The sequence below is a fragment of the Peromyscus eremicus genome, chromosome 14 (assembly GCF_949786415.1).
Source record: "Peromyscus eremicus chromosome 14, PerEre_H2_v1, whole genome shotgun sequence".
NCBI classification, from domain to species: domain Eukaryota; kingdom Metazoa; phylum Chordata; class Mammalia; order Rodentia; family Cricetidae; genus Peromyscus; species Peromyscus eremicus.
The window spans coordinates 58,571,807-58,597,262 of NC_081430.1; the positions used below are offsets into that span (position 1 = coordinate 58,571,807).

Consider the following 25,456-nt stretch of genomic DNA (forward strand, 5'->3'; position numbering starts at 1 on the left):
TGGAGCAGTGGGCCTTACTGGAGCAGTGGGTCTCACTGGAGCAGTGGGCCTCACTGGAGCAGTAGGTCTCACTGGAGCAGTGGGCCTCACTGGAGCCGTAGGTCTCACTGGAACAGTGGGCCTCATGGAGCCGTGGGCCTCACTGGAGCCGTGGGCCTCACTGGAGCAGTGGATCTCACTGGAGCAGTGGTCCTCACTGGAGCAGTGGATCTCACTGGAGCCATGGGCCTCACTGGAGCCGTAGGTCTCACTGGAGCCGTGGGCCTCACTGGAGCAGTGGGTCTCACTGGAGCAGTGGGCAGTACCAGAAGCATGCGGGACGCCAGCACTCTGCAGACCGCTTTCTCGGCTTGGTCATTCTTCTGTTGCAGTGCTTCCCTAGCTAGAATCTCTGCCTCTGTCCTCACTTTGGTCCCTCTCCTGAACAGCGTGCCCTCCCTTGAGCTGAGCAGATAGCTTCTAGAAGAATTTGACACACTTTTCCTGAATTTCTGCTGTGGGCCAGGCACAGAGAAAGGACTGATTTCTACCCTCCCGAAGCTTTTCTCCTAGGTGGGAGACAATGGTAAAATACGCCAACCAATCTGCATTGTTTCAGATGATATTGTCCTGAAGAAAGCATCCCTGAGCTGCAAGGCTGAGGGTATGATTTCTGCTTTTTTCCCATGTGGCCAAGAGGATCTAGAGAGAAAGAGTCATGAACTGCCAGACTGCCAGATGCCTGTGTGTGTTTCCCCTGGCCTCCTGTGTGTCTGGTGCTTTCTGAGCAAATGGGAACAGAGAGCGATTGGATTTTTGTTTTATTAGTTGTTGTACTCGTATGGACTGATGGTCTGTTAGTTACTTTCTCATCACTGTTGCAAACTGCCTGATAGTGGGAAAGGTCATGGTGGCTGGCAGTCTGTCCATGGTATGACTTGTGTTCATCTTGATGAATCAGGAAGTCAAGAGAGCTCCAGCCAGCCTGTGCCCATCAAAGGCCCACTCCCAATGACTCATTTCTACCAGCCACACCTCCCACTTCAGAGGTTCTGCCCCTCCCAAAACAGTGCCATAAGCTGGGGAACAGGTATTCAAACACAGGAGCCTATGGGGGACATTTCAGACCAAACTAACAGACAGCAAGAAAGAAAAGTATAGTAGAGAAAGAAAGAGTGGGGTGGGGTGGGATTCGCTGTAATATGTGGTACTCTGAGACACAGAAAGAACATTTGGAATTCAGGCAGCCAACCATGGCCTCTCACATAGCACTTCACTCATGCTTAACTGCTCCCTGCTGCTCTGTTTCTTCTTTTTGGAGTATGTGTAAATTTTGTTCCTAGTGTTTTTAGAGACACTAATTTCCACTAACTTTAAAGAATCCACAACAGTGTAGCTGTACAAACCTGGCCTGTTTGACTGGAGTGCTGTGTGGCTTAACAGCTGTAAAGATGCTATTTATTTTATAGCTCACCGCCCCACAACCTGGGGAATTTGAGTTTTTAGCATAGAGTGTACCTCATCACTTCTAATGGTACAACATTTCTCCCCAAATGAAATCTTGTCCTGTTCCCTCACCACTGCCTGAACTGAGTGACCTTTGACCTGTCCTCTGTCTCTGTAAATTGGCTGTCCAGGACATTTCATGAAACGGACTCATACAACATGTCTTTCATGACAAGCATTTCCAGAAAGTGTGGTTGAGTCTAATCCATGTCATAGCCTATGCTTACATTTCATTCCCTTGGGTATCCATCCTGAGTCCTCTGGAAGAGCAGCCAGTGTGCTCTTAACCCCTGAGCCACCTCTGTCCATTTATTCATCAGTTGGTGGCCTTTTGTTTTGAGACAAGGTCTCACTATGCAGCGCTGGCTGACCTGTGTAGCAAGCTTTCTTGTGGGACTGTCTTTGGATTGCCAGCCCCCAAATAACGACACAAAGACTTACTAATTATGAAAGCTTGGCCATTAGCTTAGGCTTGTCCCACTAGCTCTTATAACTTAACCCATATTTTTAAATCTGCATTCTGGTAGCTCAGTTACCTCTCCTCAATACTGCACATCCAACTTGTTCTGCGTCTGCTGGTGAAATTCGTGAGCCTAGATCCCTCCTCTTCCTCTCTCTCCCCGGAAATCCCGCCTATCCTCTCCTGCCTAGCTATTGACCATCAGCTCTTTGTTAAACCAGCAGAAGGCACCTTGGCAAAGACACATCTTCACAGTGCACAAATATTCTGCAACAGACCTCAAACTCTGTATGTGGACCAGGCTAGCCTGGAACTCATAGATCTGCCTGCCTCTGGGATTGTAGACATGCGCCACCATGCCAGCTTGGACTTGAGCCTTTGTATATAAAACTGCATGAAGAAGCATACTGGTGCAAACCTGTCTCTCTTGGGTGTGACCCAGCATTGCAGTGCTCTGTGGCTCACAGTTTGAAAAACTGCCAGGCTGTTTTTGGAATGGCTCCACTAGTTCACACTCCTGTCTGCAGTCTTGGGTGTGAGTTTCTCCACATCTCCAGCACTTTGTTGCCTGTTTGGTTCAAATGTCCTTGTGAGTGGGACCTGGCAACTCACCGTCCTTCTGATTTGCATTTGTCTGACATCTTTTCGTGTGTGCTGTGTGTTTTCATATACCAACAATGTTAGTTCACTAAAAACCAGAACCTTACAGACCAGCTAGTATGACCCTTTCTCTTTGCAGACTAAAGAACTTTAAGTTCCAAGCCAGGGGTGGGGGTGGCACAGCAGGATGCAGAAAGGACACTTGGCCTCCTGGTTCGTAGGCATGCATTGAAAAGCTCCATTGTGTCCTCATTTCTGACTTTAAATATAACCAGCCATATGCATTTCCAAATAAATTATCTAGTTAATCTGCATGGACATTTTCTAACGGTCAAAATGCAGGTGGCAAAACTAAGTTGTAGTGTATTTAAGATGCTCAAAAGTAATAAAGGTGAGACTGCTTTGTCTACAGTATGTAAGGAGTTACCTTCTGGAGTTGGAGCCTTTCAGAATCTGAAGAAGATTTTGGATCTATGCCCCAGTTTTTACATACAGTTTTCAAGGCTTCACACCTTTGTCCAGATGGGTGATTCACAGATTCCTGGTTCCCAAGACCTTTCAGAAACTCTGTAAAGTCAGACATCTCCATAGTAACACCAAGACTTAGATTCTTCCACAGTGTCGGCACTGTGCTGATGATGTAGGGGCAATAGTGGGTACAACATCTGACAGCAAGAAGCCAGTGGCCCTACTGACTGCTGTGTTCAGAGTCACACATTCACAGGGATAAACGTAAAACTCCAGGTCTGGCTGAAACAGTCATTACATCACGACCTTTTAGTGCTGTCTGATGAGCTATGGAAGATGGCTGTGGTATTTGCATGATGCACAGGGGCCTTGAGCCAATGCCTGCAGAGAGGGTGTGCAGCGGAGTGGTACAGAATTTGCCACTGTTTGCATGGAAACTTTACCTGAAAATTACTGACAAAAACCTGTGATTCAAACTTTAATATTTAGCAGGCATTTTTCTTTAAAAAAAAAAAAAATTAGACTATACTTTCCAGGAAATACCTGATGGTATTTGTTGCCAACATGAGAGCCTCTAAGGGGATTTGGGCTTGGTAGCATGGGGATGAGGTAAGTCATCAGGATCTGTATAACTCAGCAAACTGGTGTTTTCCAGATGACATAAACAAAATCACTCACAGGCAAAAGATTCATTCACGCTGAGTGTATGGCCCACGTGGGTTTGACTGGAAGCAGGGGTAGATCATTCCCTGATGAAGTCCTGTCCCCATAGCATGTCACCTGTAGTAAATCACTGCTGGTCCAGTTTTGTTGCAGTACCAAAGACATCCATTTACCTGGCTGTTGAATGTTCCTCCCTCTTAGTAAGTACCTGGGTGAGGCATGATGGCCCAGCTGTTTTCTGTACAGCCACACCTAGTGTACTAGTCAGGGTTCTCTAGAGGAATAGAACTGGTAGAATGGATGTATATATACAGAGAAAAAAGCATTTATTAGAATGGCTTATAGGCTGTGGTCCAACTAGTCCAACAATGGCCTTCTACCAATGGAAGGTCCAAGAATCTAATAGTTGTTCAGTTTATGAGGCTGAATGTCTCAGCTGGTCTTCAGTATATGTCAGAATCCTGAAGAAGGGGGCTGTAATGCCAGTGAAGGAATGAACTTGCCAGGGAAAGGGAGAACAAGCAGGCAAAGAGAGCAGCTTCCTTCTTCCATGTCCTTTACGTAGGCTGCCATCAAAATGTGTGGCCTGGATTAAAAGTCGATCTTGCCACCTCAAAAGATCCAGATTTTAAGTGGGTCTTCCCACTTCAAATTGTTTAATTAAGAAAAATCCCCCACAGGTGTACTTAGCCACTTGAGTTCTAGTTAATTCCAGATGTAGCCAAACTGACAGCCAAGACCAGCCATCACAACTATTGAACATAGAAAACAGTGCCACGCCTCCAGCCGAATCCTTTAGGTTTGGGGAGTTATTTCTTATGAACATTTTATATTTAGGCATAATTACTGTTCTAACTTGTGGCTAATTTCTCACATGACAGAGCCTAGTAGATAGAATGATAAAATGCTCTTTGGGGGTCCCTGGTAATTTTTAGGAGCTTAGCAGGATCCTGATTCCAAAAAGGTTAAGGACAGCTCTTGTCTTTACAAAGTAGCCGTCATCAGAGGTCCCAGTTCCCAGATGCCCCTGGGCCCTGCAGAAGCAGACCGTAGGGATGCCCTGCAGCACTCTGTTCATCTGCCATTCAGGTTGCTGGTAGGTATACCTGCCACATGCTTAACAGAAACTCTCTGGCTTCCTTTCTGGACTCAGGTCTGGGTCACAGTGACATGGCTGGATACATTGAGACGGTCAGGATTATTGTTGGTAAATGTGGACCTTCCATGGTTCCTTTCTATAGAAAACAGCAGAAAAGATTGAGATCATCCAACATGCTGAGTGCACCTGCTCCTTCTGTGGCAAGACCAAGGCGAAGAGACAGGCCCTGGCATCTGGCACTGTGGCTCCCACATAAAAGCGGTGGCTGGTGAGCCTGGGCCCTACAGTAACATCACTTCTGTTGTTACAGTCAGGTCTGCTGCCCGAAGACTGAAGGAACTGAAAGTCCGGTTAGAAGTGCTGCCATTTAAACATCCCTACCCCAGATGAGTTCATTTATATAAAACTAAAGCAAAACCCTGCTGACTGTAAATTCCCTGACAGAAAAGCTGAGCTCCTGAATCACTGAATTCTTGTGATGCTGCTTTCTACAAAGCCTTGGATGCAGGAGGGAAACCTTGAGGGCAGAAAAGGGTTTGGCTAGAGCACCATTTGGATAGATTGGCTGGCTCAGGGGCCTACACAGCACATGGAGCTCTGGGATTACCCAGCCACCTGTGCTGGATCGCAAACAGAACACAGCTTGATGCATTCACTGAATCGGGAAACACATACTGCATCCCTTATGGACTTCAGCACCCTGCTGCCTTGGGGTGCTTCCACTAAAAAACGGTAATACGGCTCAGCTCTCCCAGAGCCTGCCTGGACGTGTCTGAGAGACAGAACCAGACAGCAGTAGGCACAGTGAGAGCTGAGGGCTGCACAGGGAGCCTGACCACTGTCAGCGTTGGGAGGATGAGCTGATTCTGGCAAGGACAGTGCTCCAAAGGCCCGAGACACAAAAAGAGGCTTGGGTTGAGTGAGGCTAGAGTCTGGACCCCAGGAACCTGATGAAGCCCGCTGGTAGAAGCACTACCTGGGGGCTGCCTGCTGAGCACATGTAGGAAGGGCTTTGATGGGGGTGCGCTGGGACACTGGCTGACTGACGGTGCTGAGGCATTGCAGAGAAGGAGTGGGGTAGGCTACTTGGCTGGGACAGCTGAGAGAAATGGGCAGATGTGGTTGGTTTTAGGGTAGGACAAGATGTGGTTTAGATTTGATTTGAGATGTTTAGGAACAGAGCTGCTCCCTAGAATTCTGACTCCAAGTAGGATGGCAACTCCAGTTCTAGGTGCAGCTGCCCAATTCAATACTGAGTATACTCAAAGAAGAATTTGTCAGACGTTCTAGGATAGTCCAGGCTTGGTCTACAGATTCACAGGGACAGCTTTCTCTCTGTGCCTCATGTCCCGTGCTCAGTGTGCAGCTTTATTCTCTTAGACATCCTTAGATGGTGGTGGCTCTAACAATCTCCAAGGAAAGACTAACCCTCAGACAACTGGCCCGATACCTACGTGTCTCCTGCTTGCCTTTGATCCATAACCATAACCAGGGAGTAGTAGGTACAGTGATCATGATCCACCAAACAGCATGCTAAAGTTGGGGAGGATCGCTCCAGAAAAGTAAGGATAGAGCAGTCATGTCACCCACTAATTGTGTTGCTTTAGGCCAGTAGCTTAATTCTCTTTAAGTGTAAATTACTGCAGAGAAAAAACAAAACAAAACAAAACAAAACTATCAGTTAGTAAAGTTCTTGCCTTGCAAGCAGGACCTGAGTTCAGTTCCCACAACCCATGTGGAAAAACAAAAGGCTGGACATGGTAGTGCACACTTGTAGTAGCAGTACTGGGGAGGTGAAGCCAAGTGAGGACTCCCTAGAGCTTGGTGGCAGCAACCTAACCAGCTCAGTGAGTTCCAGGCCAGTGACAGACTCTGTCTTTAAACAACAGCCGAAGAGTATAGAGCGTCTGAGGAATGACACCCAAGGTTGGCCTCTGATTTCCACATACAGAAGCTCTCAGAGTCTCATGCCACCTGATGACAGGGGAAGTGTTAGAGAGATGGATAGCCACTGTGATCAAGTTGTCACCTCCACCAGAAAGTGACCATCCTCCCAAGGCTTTGCAGAACATTTACCAGGTGACACTGAAATATATCTTCCTTTCTTGGGCTAGTCTAGGTTTTGTTTCTAATTTTTTTTAATGTTTTTTATATTTATTTTATTCATAAATACATTTTTGTAGACACATTCCTCATAGTGTGCCTGTGAGACTACATATAATACATAATGAACTCACTCATCATCCCTCATCATGAAGCAAATTTTTTTAAAAAGGCCAAAACAAAAAATGTGCTTTGCCTGTATATATGTCTATGCACCACATGCATGTCTGGTGCCCGAGGAAGTGGTGAGTCTCCAAATGGGTGCTGGGAATTGAACTTGGGTCCTTCACAGGAACAAGTGCTCTTAACCACTGAGCCAACTCTCCCCCGTTTCTCATTTTCATCCCAGACTTGGATACCTGAAATGGGGTTAATTTTTGTGGCTTTAAGGTTTTGGTTTAGTGTGAGTGTTGTTCTTTGCAGTACTGGTGATTGGAACTAAAGCCTCATACATGCCAGGCAAGCATTACCAAACTGTGGTATACCACAGTCCAACTTTTCTGTTGCTTATTTGTATTTAGAACATTAAACTGTAATACTGTTTCATAGAGAATTGGTTAGATTAGGTTAAGTGGTGACTGGGATATTAATAGCATGTGGTGTGAAGTGTCATTTTATGTCTATGACATAGAAATAAATTCATAAGGATGAAATCAAAATAGCAGAGAAAATGAGTGATGAAATAAACAGCAAAGTGTCACTCATACCGGACACTGAGTTACTGGTTCCTTGTTTAAGTAGACTCTAAAAATAAATCTAGAGGGATACAGTCCCAGCTGCTAGCAATACCTGCCTTTGGATAGTGCGATCTTGGAAATTCCCCTTTGCTATGTTTTGATAATTTTAAAACATTTTAATAACGATTATGTACCACATTTGTTATCATCAAAAGTCCACAAATTTAGAGAAAAAAAAGCTAAAAGTAAGCATCTGTGTAGCCTGATGGTGGTACTGCCTGTGGGGGACTCCTGTGGGTTTCCGGGAAAATGAGTTTACCCCATTATTTTAGAGCTCGCACTGTTAATTTAGTCACTGCTGCGTACTGGATTACACGTTGGCTTACAGCTTTTCCTCGGGATACTCTGGAACAAAGCTGTGATGTTTCACACCCACATCCCAGGACACTCACCTGGTGTGCCGTGTGGTGGTTGATCTGGACACCCCTCTCTCCTCTTGTTCCTGCTGTTTCGGTGTGGAAAGGTGTAGATGTAACCGTCTTTTTAAATAAGAAACACAGAGCCGACTGCAGAGTTAAAAAGCCCAAGAGGTCAGAGCAATAGATAAGAGCTAAAAACCTTACCCTTCACTGCCGCTGCTGTCCTCCTCAGCCAGAGCACTACTTCCTGTGTGTCTGTCTTCTTATAGACTTTCTGTTCTGCCTTCTCATTGGTTGTAAACCCAACCACATGACCTCCTCATCACTGCCCATCTATACAGACCTCCAGATCTTTTATGGTTGGTATTGAGATTAAAAGCGTGTCTCTCCATGCTGGTGGTATCCTTGAACACACAGAGATCTGCCTGTCATGTGATCAGGATTAAGGGCGTGTGCTACCACTGCCAGACTTCTGCTATGGCTTGCTATTAGCTCTGATCCCCAGGCAATTTTATTTATTAACATACAAATAAAATCACATTTCAGTACAAATAAAATATCACCATAGAAAGGAGTACTTGTAATGGTGATGAGAGCCTGCAATGGGAAAGGAAAGCCCATTTAGAACTAGGAAGAAAAGGATAGTCTCCAGGGAAGTTTCCAGTATAGTTTAAAACCTTCAAGTAAGCGTTCAATCATGTTGCCCCCATCTACTTCATTGCCTTTGTTTTACAGCCTCACAGTAACATGGGTTAAAGAAGAGTGAATGACAGGGGCAAGCTAACTTTGAAATTATCAGCATTTGTTTTAGAGATCTGCTCTTACAATTTTGAAATTTTTCCTTGTTTGATGGTTTTAAATAGTAAGTACATGGCTGTTTTATAACAAATGAAGCAAATTAAAAGAAGGAGGAGGAGGAGGAGGAGGAGGAGGAGGAGGAGGAGGAGGAGGAGGAGGAGGAGGAGGAGGAAGAAGAAGAAGAAGAAGAAGAAGAAGAAGAAGAAGAAGAAGAAGAAGAAACTCAGCTTTTTCTTCCCTTTGTCCTTCCCCTATTTTGTCTATCTCCCATTTCCAACCACATAATTAATTCATTTGAGTTGTTTTTGAGAAGACTGTTGAGAAACCTTTGAGGATGATGAATGAGTTCATTATCTGTCATATGTGGTCTCACAGGTGCTCTGTGAGGAACATGTCCCGTGTGTCACATGTGCGTAGTTAATTGCTTGTGAGTTTTATCTCTGTAAAGCTAGATGTTTAAGATCCAGAGTTGTTAGGTAGTAGCCAGGCATGATGGCCCACCCCTGTAATCCCAGTGCTCGGGAGGCACAAGCAGGAAAATGGCAGCAAATTTCAGGCTGTCTGGTCTTTATAGCAAGCCTGAAGCCATCAGAGTTGCTAGGTGTTAATTTTGCTCCTGGATCACCACAAAGAGATTAAAAGAACTGGGGTAGGGATGGGGTGAGCCAGGAACTTTGAAGGAGCTTCTAGCCTGGCAAGTATCTTTCTGAAACTGATAGTCTCTATATACCTGTGCTGTGGTCTTTGCCAGCATGGCAAGGAGGTGGGCCCACCCTGATGTGACCACTGGGGTCTGGTTCCTGTTGCTAATCAAGTGCTTGCTCTTCATTATGTAAGTACCCAACTTGCTTACCCCTTCCCCAGTTGATGATGCTGGCTTGCTTCCAGCTTTGACCATAAGCTGCTGTGTTTATAGATGAGCTTTGGACACAGATGTTCATGAACTTGGTGCACGTAGCAATGGATTCTGGGGCCAGCACATGATAGCACCCAAGAACTCTGTTCTTTATTTAGATGAAGTCACTTCTGATTTATTAATTAGTAATACTGTGGTGTCATGGTGGGGGAACTCAGAAAGGTTTCCTCGTGTTTTTATTACAGGTTTACATTCTGCATTTAGATCTGTGGCCTGTTTGACTGCAGGCTCTTTTAGCATATGAATGTTGAACTGCTCTACCCATAAAGAAGCTGCCAGTCTCCATAGAACACCTTTGTACCTTGTTGTACATCAGTTGACTATATTAGTCTGTTTCTGTACTCCACTGTGCTCTGTCATTGGTCTCAGGGACTGTGTTCTCGGGCACTGCCATCTGTTGGATCCCAGTGTCATGTTAGGTTTCTTGGAGGTGTCCCGAGCTCACTGGTACTGTTTCTTTGCTTTCTGATGTTCCCAGCTTCCTGCTCGGTTCATCATCCCTTTCTGTCTTCAGGGTCCCATTCTCTCCCGTGGTGTGTAGCTGTTCATTCCACCCTATAGTTCTTGTCTCTCCACTGTGGTCATCATCTCTGGTGGTGGATTTGCATCTTTTGTCTAGAGCTTCTATGTCTATACCTCACCTTTTGGACACAACATGTCCTCAGTACCATTGTCTGCTGATACCCACATCCATCAGGTCTGTTCAGATGAATGGCCTGTTCTCTCTCTCTGGAAATTGCATTCCCCTGCTTTTCTACCTGTCTGGTCATCTTTAGCTGTGTGCAACTGTGGATTTTGTCCCATTGAGGCCTATATAGTTAGGATTTTCCTTTTAATTTTTTTGAGATATACTTGAGATACAATATGGAAGTTCCATCTTTTTGGTACTTGTTTTTAAGATGCATTAGGCAGGATCTGTGCCATACTAGCCCAGGGCTAGCAACTTTCCATTGATAAGGCAAGGTTCTTTTGATGTTGAATCCAAGGCTCCATGGGTATGAATTTTCCTGGTCTGCTTGATTAAAGCAGCCACTCTGCTCAGCTTCCCATAGTACAGTCAACTCTCAGTATCCAAGGGGATTTGCACATCTGGGGTGCTCAAGTGCTTTATATGAGGGGCATTGTGTCTGCCTAACCATGTCTTCCTGTCCACTCTTAGTTACCTCTGCTTTAAGTCATCTGCAGATACTTAGATCTAGTGTAGTGCAAATGCTGTGTAATGAGTTATTGCACTGTATTGTTTAGAACATGGCTTTAAAAAGAAGCCTACATGTTCGGCAAAGACACAGCATTTTATTGGGAAATATTTTTGAGCCTTGGTTGACTGAATCCAAGGACAAAGAACCCACAGATAAAGAACCAACTGTACTAGGCTCTCTCTAATCCTCTTGTGTGTTTTCATGGACTCTGATAGTTTTCTCAAATCACATTCCTTTGTGGTATTGTGCTAATCGATGATGGGACCTTTTCTAGTTGCAGAAGTCTGTGCAGCTCCCTCCTCTGTCCCTGTACTGCCCTAACCACTGAGCTCCACTTGGGTTCTTTTCTGTACTCAGCAGCCTGGCAGTGACCTGGTGGCAATTATAGGGCTCCCCATCTGCTCCCATCTCCTAGAATCAGAATACCTAGTACTTTTGGTCTTTGGGACAGTAAAGTAAACCCCATCCCTTATTACACTTAGCTATGTCCCCAGCGGACCCAGCAGTAAGCACAAGGATGTAGGATTAAAGGCAGTTGCATAAAGTGATGGTTCTGTGCCTTTGTGCATCAGCTGGTATATAGGGGATGGCATGGCAGTGACTGTAGAGTGGAAGGCTCTGAATGGTGCCTTTTCACTTCCTTACACTGTGTGGGGAGGTAGAGTGTATTGAATATTCTGAAGCCTTCCTAAACCTTTGACATTTTATCCCAATAAAAAACGTCAGTCTGCTAGACAAAGCAGATGTGTTAGAATGCTGACGGTAGAATCCAGGTGTAACCACCCACTAGACAGACTTCCAGCTTTTTGTGTGGTGAAGTTCTTGAGCATAGAACATCTGGGAGTACAACATTCAGAATCTACTTAAAACTAACCTTTGGCCCATGGTAAGTAACTTAAGGCACATTTCTTGATCCGCTGTTGTTCTGCTTTGCTTTCTTGTGGTGCTGGGAATGGAATCTAGGGCCTGTGCATGACAGATGTCCTCCAAGCAATTACATACTCAGCAAACACTTGGTTTGGTATGGTTTGGTTTTCTGGTTTGTTTTGTTTGAAACAGGGTCTCTTGTAGCCCAGGCTGGCTACATAGCCAAGAATAGCCCTGAATGTATGACCCTCTTGCTTCCACCTTCCACATGCCTAGGATGACAAGCATGTGTTACCATGTCTGTTGTATGATCTGCTGGGGTGGGACCCAGGCTTCCATGCTCTCCAGGCAAGCACTCTGCCAACTGAGCTACAGCCCAGCCCTTCCACTGTTATCTTTAAACTTACATTAATTGAACTGACTTAAGAATTATTACTTGTCATGTATGAATTTTCTACTCTTAAACTAAAAAATGTTAAATAAACTCATACACTAAAAAGAATGTCCTGCTTCATTCTTATCAGAAGTAAGATAGTGTTGCACATTGAGTTGTACAATAGGCATAAAATACTCAGCAGTGGTGGCACACAACTTTAATCTCAGCATTCGGGAGGCAGAGGTAGGAGGATCCCTGTGAGTTTGAGGCCAGCCTGGTCTACAGATTGAGTCCCAGGACAGCCAGGACTGTTACATAGAGAAACCCCGTCTTGAAAAACCAAAAAAAAAAAAAAAAAGTTCAGAATTGTTAGAAAAACAGTTGTTAGAATTTTGCAACTACATTCTCTTTATTTAATAATCTATAAAGATTGTGTAGATTTTTATTTCCCTGGTATTTTCAATCATTACTTTAGACCATGCAAGTTGAGTGTCTTGAGTGATGGTTAAGAGCACTCACTGCGGCCAGGCGGTGGTGGCGCATGCCTTTAATCCCATCACTCGAGAGGCAGAGCCAGGTGGATCTCTGTGAGTTCAAGGCCAACCTGGTCTATAGAGCAAGATCCAGGACAGGCACCAAAACTACACAGAGAAACCCTATCTCGTTTAAAAAAAAAAAAAAAAAAAAAAAAAGCACTCACTGCTCTGCTCTTACAGAGGACCCAGGTCACTTATCACCACCACCAGGAGGCTCACAACTATCTGTAACTACAGATCTTGGAGAACCAGTGCCCTCTTCCAGCCTCCACAGGCACGGGGTACACTGGTATGCAGCACATAACATCCAGGCTCTTCCTTGTACACTTAAAATAAATAAATCTTACTTAAAAAAAAAGAACATATAGAATAAACATCCCAAAGCTGAAGATACAAACTCAAAAATGCTCCAAATGCTAAATTTTTGAGCATCAACATAATACCACAGTAGAAATTTTTACACTTGACCTAGACCCACTAAAAATGTTGTGTAAATTAAGTACATTTAATGGGGAAAATATTTTTTAACCTACCTCCAGGTTATATGTTTAATGTACATATTAAACATGAATTTTGTCTTTAAACCTGTATCCCATCCCAGAATAGCTCATGTGTGTGTATGAATATATATATATATATATATATATATATATATATATATATATATATTCATACACACAAACTCCACTTTGGAAGACGAATACAAGTAACGCTGATATGAAGCATTTCAGATAAGTGACATTCAATCCTATTTGAATAGACTATAAAAATGAAAAAGTATTCAAATGTAAGAATTTTAAGTGTAGATTTTTAAATACCACATGCAGGCATCTATCTACTTGGAGGGAAACTGCATTGTTTGAAAGCAGCTGTGGTTGTGGAGAAGGAGGTGAGATTGAGACATACAAAAGAAGGCTGTGCCTGGCTCCCCTGGAGAATTACTGTAGTGCTGCAGGGTCAGGTAGAGGAACAAAAGCCCTCAGCCTAGCACTTCCCCACCATCCAGATGTGTTTGAGATAACATTCCAGAGAAAGCCTATAAATTAGGACCATGATTGCGTTGCAGCTGAGAGCTAATGGTTTCCAGGTAATTAGTGCAGTTAGAAAGGTGACTCATGCTTTTCCTGAGGGTCTACCAAGGGCTAAGTTCACCATTATCAAAGATTTTGTTCACCTTATGTTTAAGATTGCATTCAGAACTGGGGAAGTAGCTCTGTAGGTAAAGTCCTGCCATGCAATCATGAGGACCTGAGTTCTGATCCTCAGCATCCATGAGAAGCCCAACACAACAGCATGTATCCATAATCCCTGTGCTGGGGAGGTAGGTGGATCCTGGGTGCTCACTGACCAGTATACCCAAGTCTGAGAGCTCCAGGTTCCGTGAGAGATAGTCTCAAACAATTAGGTGGAGAGTGACTGAGAAGATACCTGATGTCACACAAGAGAGATCGCATTCAGTTTGTAAATTGCTCCCTGGATTCCCTGTAGGTCTTCATTGCCTGGAGGAAGGTTCCACCATGCCGTAGGTATTGGTGAAGCCTTGACCAGTTTCTGTACTTTCTCTATGAAGGCACAAGATCAGTAACTCTGAGTGCTGTATGTCTTCATGTCTGTGTTTATAACATCTTTCCATCTGTTCAGTTTCTAGTTGCTGACATTGCTGCTCTTAGTTTCCTATTTTGGTTTTTGTGTCTGTGGCCCTGCTGTGGTGTCAGTCTGGGCCTGTTTCACAGGTATGTCACATACAGACAAATGACAGAAGTTTGACTTATAGAGCCTCGTATTCCATGGCTATCTATGGGAGGAAGAGTGTTTAGAAGGAGCCATCTAAAGGCCTTTGGCCTTCCCAATAGAAATCATGTTCACTAAGACTGAGGAAGCAGGAGTTAAAAACAGAAACCAAAGAGCTGAGAAATGAAAACTGTGTCTCTGGAATGAGAATCATTGTTCTGTTTGGGACTGTTGCTTCACATCACAGCTAAGTGTTCATTAATCTACCAATTGGTAATGACTAATACAGATAGAGAAAGGCTTCATAGGGCTGCTGAACTATAAGGATATTCTTTTAGCTGGGTGGTGGTGGCTCACACCTTTAATCCCAGCACTCGGGAGGCAGAGGCAGGTAGACCTCTGTGAGTTTGAGGCCAGCCTGGTCTATAGAGTGAGTTTCGGGACAGAGAAACCCTGTCTTGAAAAACCAAAAAAAAAAAGACTCTTCTTTTAAAATTATTTCATAGGCTGTTTTGACTTATATTTAAATCAAAGAATAAGACAGTTTGAGAAAGAGCTGCAGGGCTGACTTAGTGAAAATGGGAGTGATGGGTGCTTTCTGACATTGCCGTCAGTCCCTGTCATGGCCAGGTGGAGCTTTGTGGATCACATACACAAGCATGCACACTTGCAAGCCTGCTCTTAATGTCTACAGGAAAGACATTTGGGACGTGCTGAACAGTTGGAACTGCCAGAATGCTTCTGCGGACATTGTGTGACCCTCAAAGCAGCCTGGTTTGAAGGAAGGGTTTGCCCTTTTCAGAGCTGGCACAGGCAGAATGTCCATTACTGTCTTGATTCTAGATAAGCACAGAGAGGTGCTGTTCCATGGTGCTGTGCTGCCCTTCCATGTGACCCAGTCCTGTCATGTGTGTGTGTCTCCATGTGTACTCTGAATATATACATTCCATTTACAAGATCATGACATGTTGGCAGACTACACAGTACCTCAGGCTTCTGGTCCTCTGTCCCTGCCGTAGATGATGCTGCTGGAGCTTCTCTGCCCTGGTTCCATTGCTCGGAACAACACAGATCTCCGTAGTGTGGAGGTGATGTCAGCACCACTGCTTTTCTCAACCTGTGTCCTTTTTACAAATTTAGCTCCTCAAGTTTTTATATTAAAAAATGCTGCTGAGCAGTGGTGGCTCATGCCTTTAATCCCGGCACTCGGGAGGCAGAGGCAGGCGGATCTTTGAGGTCAAGGCCAACCTGGTCTACAGAGCGAGTTCCAGAGAAACCTTGTCTTGAAAAACCAAAATAAATAAGTAAATGCTACCAGATTAGAACCCCAAGTATAATTTGGGGTGTCACACTGTGTGTTTACCTCTGTCCCTTCCCCCCACTAAGCATCAGAGTTCTGCTGACCTTTTCTAAGGAGGAGCACTGTCAGTATACCATGGTGCAGTAAGAAAGTGGCTGGGGGCTGGGCGGTGGTGGCGCACACCTTTAATCCCAGCACTTGGGAGGCAGAGGCAGGCGGATCTCTGTGAGTTCGAGGCCAGCCTGCTCTACAAATCGAGTTCCAGGAAAGGCGCAAAGCTACACAGAGAAACCCTGTCTCAAAAAAAAAAAAAAAAGAAAGGAAGGAAGGAAGGAAGGAAGGAGGAAAGAAAGTGGCTGGGAGCTCCAGGTGCCAGGTTTTCCTATGGGAGAACTCCTTGGATGACAGAGCCCAACAGTAGAAGCTGCCTTTTCCTCTTTAGCTGTTGCCTTTCACCGTGGTCCATGACGTCACACAGTTCTGCTCCTAAGTACTTGTGGAGCAGGTTGCATGACTTGTGTCGTCTTTGGTTGCAGAGCGATCTAACTTGAAGCTCTCGTCTGGGCTGCATCTGTACCTTTTCCTGGGGAGAGCCTGTGAATGGCTTACCATGGGGCCCCTCTCACTCTCTGAGCAGGTGACCAGTTGTTTGTTTGCTCTGTCACTGCCTCCAGCCGCCACCAGGGTGTTGTTCCTTCCTATGTGGTGTGTCCATGCCTGTGCGACAGTGTTCAGCATCACCAAGATCTTCCTTCCCCAGCTTGCTCTGCCTTTGCTAACCCTCCTGGGTATCCACATACCCTGCTCCTGAGCTGGCACTTGCCTGAGCCTGCAGCTTGTACCTACCAGAGAGCAAAGTGCCAGTCTCCCATTTTTGAAGGCCCCTTAGCTCCTCTCCATCTGAGGAGAAAGGGGACAGTCAGTCCGGGCAAAGGACTCAATTCTAACTTTCTTCTCCCAACACATTCACGGCCTGGGAGCCCAGGGAGTTGGCTGGTGATGACAGAGTCAGTTCTGTCACAGTTGGGCAGGCCTTGGGAAGAACTGGTGGCCTGCCCAGGCTGTGTGCGATAGGCTCATCCCGTTGTTTATCTCATCCTCGAGCTTCAAAAGTGTATTACCTCCGGAACCTCTACCTGTCCTGATCCCCCATCTGCTGAGAAACATCCTGCATGTCTGCTTATCTCTCTTGCTTATCATCCATTGTTTGAGGGCCTCACAGGGCCCTGTGCACATTCCCTGGATCATAGAGGGCTCCAATCCCCAGAAGCCAGAAATCGATACTCATAATTCATACGGGCGCTGGAGTTCAACACCTAGACTTTTCTTCCTCTCACAGTTTACATTGTTTCTGGATTTCCAGCCATTTTTTTTCTTTCTTGCGTTCCTTTACTGCCCCTTTACCTTCATGTCATTCTTCATAGAAACTGCACTCCTAGCTTTTGTGGCTGGTGACATCGTAAGAAATGCCCGGCTTGCAAGCTAGGTATTAGTGACAGTGAAGACAGAAGAGGGAGCTCCTGGTGGTGACATACTCCTATAATCCTGACCCTCAGGAGGCCAAGCCAGAAGGATTTTGACCTTGAAACTATCCTGAGCTACATCTTGAGGTCTCAAACAAAACAAAAAGGAGAACTGAGAGATTGCTCAGTTGTTAGAAGCAATGGCTGTTCTTGCAGAGGATCTGTGTTCCGTTCCCAGCACCCACACAATGGCTTGCAACCATCTGTAACTTCAGTGCTAGGGCATCCAGCACCTCTTCTGGCTTCCACGGGCACCAGGTGTGCACACAGTACACATAACAGAGACACAGGCCAAATATTCAAACACTAAGACGAAAATAAATCTTTACAAAGAGAAAGAAGGAAGAACAGAGAAGTACCAAGTGTTGGTTTGCCTGACTAGACCAGGCCTCCTCCCAGGAGGTTGTCCTAGAGCTGGCATTTGCATTTATGTCAGATATTTAGATTTGTGGTTTTGACGATGTGGGACAAGGACTTTTTTTTTCATATTTAGATTTGTGGTTTTGACGATGTGGGACAAGGACTCTTTTTTTCCTCCCCGAGACAGGGTTTCTCTGTGTAACAACTCTGGCTGTCTTGGCTGCTCTGTAGAACAGGCTGGCCCTGAACTCACAGAGATCTGCCTGCCTCTACCTCCTGATGGGACAGAGACTTCTTGATTACCTATAAGCCAGTTACTAGATCCCAAGACTTCTTAACTGGTATTTGATGGGTTCATAGTTGTTATAAGATAATAGGTCATATTTAAACTTAATGCAAAAACACCCTTACAAGTCAATGACTTAGGAAAACTAGGGTTTGCTGTTTATATCACTGGCCAGTCACATGTTTTGTGCAGGTCCAGACAGACCAAGAGCTCTGGTCAACCAGCCCCTAGACACACTCCCCTCCATCAGCTCATCCCTGTGCCAGAGAGCAGTCCTGTCTCAGAAGTGATCTCCAGCTGCCCCAGAAGTCACTCATCTGCCTTGTGTTCCTATGGTGGTTATGGGCCCAATCCTGTGCGATATATAGCCTTTGCTGTTTTCTCAGTTTTCCTGTTTCTTTAGTCTTTTCTGTGGTCTTCGTCATCTTGTCCTTTTCTGGCTTTTTGCTTGCCCACTCACTGGATTAACAGTCTCCTAAGTCAGCGCTCACCTCTTAGCATCTGCAGGGGTCAGCTGTCTCTGACAGTTTGACAGGTGAGAGTCAGAGTGACTATAGCAGTCAGTTGGTGGTCCTGTGCCCAGAAAGGTCTGTTCTGAGCTGCAGCTTTGATCCTGTCTTCTCTGGAGACCCACACCTCTTCTGAATTTTAAGAAAAAAGAACAGCTTAGAATGGGAAGCATCTATCCCTAGGATTGTTTAGTGTTTCTTGGAATGTTCTTGGTAATACTTAAGTATCCTGGTTGTGATCATAGAACATGTGGATTTTAGTTTGCAGTTAACATGTTTCGAACCTTGCCACCCTCCTCCAATCCTACGGGAGCAGAATTTGACCCAGAAGAAGATGAACCAACGTTAGAAGCAGCCTGGCCTCATCTGCAGGTACTGGACTTGGCACCAGCCCAGATAGGATGGCGTACGCCATGTGGGTGGTGACCCAGGGCCTCTCTTTAGCTGTTGACCAATGGGCTTCTGATCTAAAGGGATCTCTTTTTAGCAAAGCAGAGAGGGGAAGAAAAGAAAGAAAGATTGATTGATTGATTGATTGATTGATTGATTTTATGAAAACACTTTACACAAGCTACAGAAATGGAGACTTATTTCTCTGTCCTCGGTGATGATACTAGCTTTACTAATAACGTTGAATTTGGGTTTTTTCTTAGTTAGAGTTGCTGTTGTTGTGATGAAACACCATGACCAAAGCAACTTGGGGAGGAAAGGGTTTATCTGGCTTCCATATCACTTTATCATCAAAGGACATCAGCACAGGAATCCAAAACAGGGCAGGAACCTGGAGGCAGGAGCTGATGCAGAAGCCATGGAGGGGTGCTGCTTACTGGTTTGCTCATCATGGCTTACTCAGCCTGCTTTCTTATAGCACCCAGGACCACCCACAGTGGGCTGGGCTCTTCCTCATCAATTACTAATTAAGAAAATGCTCTACAGGCTTGTATACAGCCCGGTCTTAGGAACGCATTTTCTCAGTCGAGGTTCCCTCCTCCTAGATGACTGCAGCTTATGTCAAGTTGACATAAAGTCAGCTAGCACAGACTTAGAGCATTTCCCAGATGCACTTCCAGTTTTCAGTGCCTGGGTTTAACCTATGCCCCTGTGCATCCCAGGCTCCTTGCTCACAGATAATACTTCCCAACATACCTGTAAGATGCCAGGTTGACTGGTTATAAGGCCAGCACAAGCAGAGCATTTATGTATGTCCTTGGTGAGGAGGGGGAAAAGAAGGGAGGAGTCAGATGTTCTGCCCTCCAGGCATCTGGCTTCCAACAGCTTATGACAGACAATCCACAATGTCCAGCCAACTATGCTGTGTTTATTTACAAAGGGAACCACAATGGTTGTGGTTCAGTGTCTGTGTTTTTGTGTTCTTCTCCCAGGCAATCCTTAAGTTCTTGTCTGCTTAGAACTCCATGATACATGTAGATGGCAAACTGCAGATCTCACCCCCAAGCTTGATCATGGTCCCAGGTGTAGCAACTGAGCACCATGGAAAGCACTGTGTACCATTTAAGAGAGTCTGTGGTTCTCACTAAATAAAAGAAGTCTGTCTGCAGTTAGAATTATGCTAAGCCACACAATTCAGCATTAATTTTGCATGTGTGTTTTTTAAGTCTAATATTTTCAAGCAAAATAAAGATTGAATTTGAGGTGTTCTTAATCCATTTATGAAGTACCATGTTATTTGACGCATTGTTTTTTTTTCTCCTAGCTTGTTTATGAATTTTTCTTAAGATTTTTAGAGTCTCCAGATTTCCAGCCCAATATAGCAAAGAAATATATTGATCAGAAGTTTGTATTACAGGTAAGTTTCCACCTAGGTGTTCCTTAGCAGCCTTAAGTACAAAATGGTCCTTGTCACTAAGTGCTGTTTTTCTTAAAGCTTCTAGAGCTCTTTGACAGCGAGGATCCTCGGGAGAGAGATTTCCTAAAAACTACCCTTCACAGAATCTATGGGAAGTTCTTAGGTCTGCGTGCTTACATCAGGAAACAGATAAATAATATATTTTATAGGTAAGTCCCCATGTGGTTGCTACCCACCCTCAATGCTATCACATCAAAGACAGAGGAGGGAAATTGAGCAGTGTGCTAGCCATGTGCAAGTGACACCACCACACTGGGTACCTTGCCCACTCTGTTTCCTGATGCAGTTTTGACTGCTCGCTTCCTTGTAGTCTGCTCTTACTTCTGCTCTCCAATGCCTTACCACATACACTACCCTTGCTTGAGTTCCTATAGAATTGTCCAGTTGCCCTGAGTGTGAGTGAATTGACTGTGTCCCATTCACCTGCTTGTTACCTTATTGTTCCTGCTCAGTCACAGGAAGACAGGAAGGAGGAGGGAAGGTAGTAGTCAGCCTTTGCCTGGGAAGATCTGTGAATTAGGTGAGCAGTTTGAGGGCCAGCCAAGCAGAGAAAGAGGAGAGCCCTGGCGGCAGACAGAGCAGGACAGCTTTCCTATATACTCCCAGACCTGTCCTGTCAGCCTCTAGCTCAGAAAGGACATGCCAAAACCCTTCAAGTATATTGATGGCTATGACCCCTGATGTTTTATCCCCACCCTTGTCTCATCTTTGACCACGCCTCATGATTCTTAAGGTCTGATATCGCAAGTGAGCATGAAGGTACACGCCTATAATCCCACGGCTTAGGAGACTGAGGCAGAAAGATTGCCACAGCTCAGGCAGCCTCATCTGCCTAGAGGTCCAGATGAGTCAGGGCTACATTCACATGGTTCGTACCACTGCTGCTCTCTGGTTAACATGTGCAGCTTCCTGGGCTACCTCTGTGCTTCCAGGTTCTGCCCACTCCCAAGCTGTGCAGCTATGCGTCATCCCAGGCTGCCCTGCCTGCACTGCCTTGCTTTGAGCCCTCAAACCTGCTTTCCCAGGAAGTCCACCTGAATTGACATGGTCCCTCCTCCCTAGGAGCAGCTTCAGTGGCACCAGCTTTGTGCGCACGCATCCCACAGTGATACACAGTGGGCGCTGGTAGAAGAGTCTGTGTTGCTCTTCTATGGGATGGTCTCACTATGTAGCCCTGGCTAGCCTATCACTGGCTTCTGCTGGGATGAAGGGTGTGTGTCACTATCCCCAGCCTATTTTGTAGCTCTCTCTTACTAGTACCTGGAAAGCTTACTAAGGTTATCTTGTAATTGTTGGCTTCTTTGGTTGGCTTCGTGCTCTCAGATATCTGATTCTAGGGAAGCCTAAAACTAACAAATCTTAGCAGTGTGAAACACTGTGATACCTATCTGATATAAAATAATAAGTTTTACACAATCTAGCTGTGGGGCAAGGGCCTGCTTATGCCTGCCTGGTCCTTCCTTCCCCACAGTGACTGAAAGTGGCCAAGAAAGGGGAGCTGAGACAGTGAGACCAAGCAGCCTATGTGGCCCTCCCAGTCCTTCCAAGCCTGGTGTATCCCTGCAGTTGAATCCTTTGCCTGATGGCACTTTGTGATGTTGGGGCCCTCACCATGTGGCTTCCCTTTGAGCCCCTTCCAGGTTCCTTATAATATATAATGTTTCTGTAATAGAGTCCAGCCCAGCCCTGACTTGCTGACTGTAGTCAGGGAATGATGTCAGCTCCTACATATTCAGCTCCTGTTTTTCACTTCTTGGTGCTCTGCTTCCTCACAAGATCATTCATTACTTAGCTGATGTCATTCTCTACACAGAATGGGTACAACTTAAATTCCAGATTCTTAGCTCTGAAATTCAGGCTTTGGCTGTAGTGTTTTGTTTCTGCAGGACTAGTGGTTCTGATCAGACAGCCGAACCCCAAATTCCTGCAATGTGCAAGTGAACATGCCTCCTGCCGTAGAGAGCTTACCTTGATTACTGGGGTGCTCCGCTGCTTATTCAGAGTGCATCACATGATTCAGTTCAGTTGTCACCAAGGGCGAGGGCTACAGTATGGCATTTTTGTGTTCCCTCCCTTAGGTCATCTTTTCTATACTTGTCTGTGTAGATGTGCTCAGAAGCAAGCATATTACTTAGAGTCCCTAATTGGCTTGGATCTTTTCTCGTCGTATCATGTGAAGAGAGTCAGAAAGTACTATGCTTATTCAATATCCCAACCCAGAAATCTACACACTTAAAAATTTGAATATTTTTGGTTGTGAGCCTTGCTTTTAATAGCTGAGCCATCTCAAAAAACCAAAAAAGAAAAAAAAAAAATGAGTATTTTGAGCACTAACATGATGCCAAGGGGAAATTCCACACTTGACTTATGTGACAGGTCATAGTTAAAATGCAGGAATAACCAGGTATGGTGGCTCATGCCTACAGTCTCAGCTACGCAGGAGGTTGAGGTGGACGGATCATTTGAGCCTAACGGTTACTTACTTACCAACTTGGACAGCATAAAGAGAGCCTGTCTCCAACCTAAAAATACTATATAGCATTACCTTCCAACTCTGTGTAAAGAGTAATTGAATAGAGTAATTGAATTTTTGGTTTCAGCTTGAGTCACATCCCAAGATATATCTCATACATATGCAGCTGTGACTCTTAACGATCTCTGAAATTGTAAAGTGCTGGTCTGGAGCATTCCGGGTAAGGGGTCTTAGTTTGCACCTGTATCTTGTAAGAAAATTCGGTTTTAAACAATTTGGTTCAACTCACCAGAAGCTAAGACTCCTACTTGTAAGTTCTCAGTGAGTCGGTTTATTAGTGTAGGCAGACGGTGACCCAGTGCTGGCGTTAGCAAGGGAGCACTGGAGGCGAGCCAGGCCAGCAGTGCAGCCAGGCCTCCTCTTGCAGCCCCACCCAGTGCCCTGACTGAAGTCACCACCTGTTACCCCTCTCAGTTCTGTCCTTGACCTGAGCTCGGCAGAACTGCTGTCCTGTCCATGGTGTCATGGACAGCCATGTCCTGGGTGGCTTCTTGCTGCTGTGCATCTCTGTGGACATGGCCTCTCTGGTCATGCTTAGAGCCTTGTGATTGATTTTATTTAATTTCTTGTGGCGTGAACTGACATTAATACTCCTGCTTCCGCCTTCCCAGTGTTGGAATTAAGACAGGAGCTGCCTCTTCAGCTTCCTCTTCCGGTTCTAGTACAACCTCTTACAAACACTAGCTGCCTCTATAGGAGTCAGGAGAAGCTGCCAGTCTCCTCACGGGATTAGCCCCAAATTAGTGCCACTTACTTCCACCCTTTGTATTGTCAAGGCGAGCCACAGGGCAGTTCAGCTCCACAGGGAGGGAAGCAGATCCCGCCTCTCTGTCCAAGGTGCAGGACACATCCAATGGGAGACTGCTATGAGCAGTCTGGGTTCTTGCTGTAGAGAGAAGATCACTCCAGCTTGCTCCAGCTTGCTCTGATGTCTGCTCGGCTTCCCAGACGGTCTCCTCTGGAAACTAGTCCCCTTTTCTCTCTCTTACAGTCAGCTAAAGGTGCTTAGAAGTAAGAGGCTCTCATAAAATGATACTAATGTGCAAAGCTACCTGGCTTACATCGACCACCATTCTCCCATAGCATGCAGGAAGGCTGAGCAGCAAGGCCAAGGGTCACTCACTGTGAGCTGTGTGCAAGGGTGCTGCTGCACCAGCTCCAGATTCGTAACTAGGTAAAACCCGGGAAGCAAGAAGAGACTGCTTCTCTGCACTGACACCAGCAGACTGATGTGCCTGCTCTGTCCTCTGGGGCAGGGGAGGAAGAGGACAGCGGGAAGTGAATGTGACACACATTCTGATAACCATGGCCAGTCCTCTGACTTGGAGACTACAACCAAGCACGTCTTTATGGTTTCTGTGTCTGGCTGCCAGTGGCCTTGGAGCCTGTTCACATGCTGTCTAGCCTACCATCCTGTCTCACCTGGAGTCACAGACAGACTCTGTTTTCTCCCGTCTGCATGCCCTCCCTTGATGGATCTGTCAGTACCTTCCTTGGGGCTTAGTATGAGTAGGAGCCATCAGGGAGGCCTGGCCCTTTGAGAATACAGAAATGTCTATACCTGTTCTCAGACTCCTGCAGGTCTAGATACCTGCTTCTTCTGTACCTTAAGGTGTCTAGTCAGTTTGTCTCAGGACACTGAAGTTTGGCCCAGAAACTTCACTAAGCAGCTTCTGAGGGAGGTGCTCCCTCTATGGACAGGGGTTGCTTCCACGGTCACATGTCCTAAATGCACTTCCCTGCTGCTATAGACCACCAACAGCCAAGTAGCTGGGGTTCAGTTTCCATGGGACTCCTCTGGGGGTGGACATTCCCCTGTTCCCTGTTCCTATCCCCAGTTCACTCACCAGACGTGTTTAAGCAGTACACAGATGCCAGGCTGGGTCCTAGTACCAGGAACACATTCACAGGAAGTCCTTGTCCCTATCTGGAGGGAGACAAGCTGACACAGAGAGTGGTGTGCATATTTCCAGAGCTCCCTTAGGAGCCTGTGTCAGCTGTGATGGACAGAATGCTCAGAGGTAGAGAATGGACTGCACTTGGAGCTGGTGTTGAGGAAGCAGGGACGGTATTCATGGGGAAGAGGGCAAACGGGTGTTCAGAGAGGAGCTTCTTGTCGTGGCAGGGAATGTGCTAGAGACTGGAGGCTTTTAAACTGAGTGAGACATCACCTTATGTTGAAAAGCTGCAAAGAAACAAGACGGATTAGCAGGATAGGATAGAAGGCTATGATATAAACACAAGGCAGACAGCAGTGCAAACTGCCATTGGCTAAGCTTGCTGGTTAAAACACAGGTGTTGGAGGTGGGATTTCTTCAACTTTCCTGGATACTTGAAATTTCTCAGAATAAAATGCTGGAAGAAATTTGAGCTACACAGGCTATCTGCCCTTAAGGTGTTCCATTGCAGGCTTTCAGGGCTTTGTGGGCTCCGAAAGCACCTGAGCATACCCCTGAAAGGTGGCGGTGGCGGGGAGCTGCTAGCTGCTGGGCTCCCTCTGCAGCCTTTGTTACTTGTTCAGGTTGCTGTAGTGTCTGCAGCTTTTACTCGGGGTCCAGCACTGATGACACATTGTATGTTCCAGGTTTATTTATGAGACAGAGCATCACAATGGCATAGCAGAATTACTGGAAATACTGGGAAGGTAAGTTCCTGTCACTGGCAGTGCGAGGCTGCAGCTA

General features: G+C 45.7%; 1 protein-coding gene across 9 annotated transcripts in view; it reads left to right on the forward strand.

The window, feature by feature from the left end:
• Ppp2r5c (protein phosphatase 2 regulatory subunit B'gamma) overlaps positions 1 to 25,456 on the forward strand; it is a 141,017-nt gene that overhangs the window by 87,970 nt on the left and 27,591 nt on the right. For all 9 annotated transcript variants that reach the window (XM_059279214.1, XM_059279210.1, XM_059279211.1 and 6 more), the window contains 4 exons: positions 18,637 to 18,747; positions 20,090 to 20,182; positions 20,261 to 20,391; positions 25,360 to 25,419. In XM_059279214.1, coding sequence (XP_059135197.1) covers positions 18,637 to 18,747; positions 20,090 to 20,182; positions 20,261 to 20,391; positions 25,360 to 25,419 — 395 coding nt within the window. The remainder of the gene's footprint in view (positions 1 to 18,636; positions 18,748 to 20,089; positions 20,183 to 20,260; positions 20,392 to 25,359; positions 25,420 to 25,456) is intronic.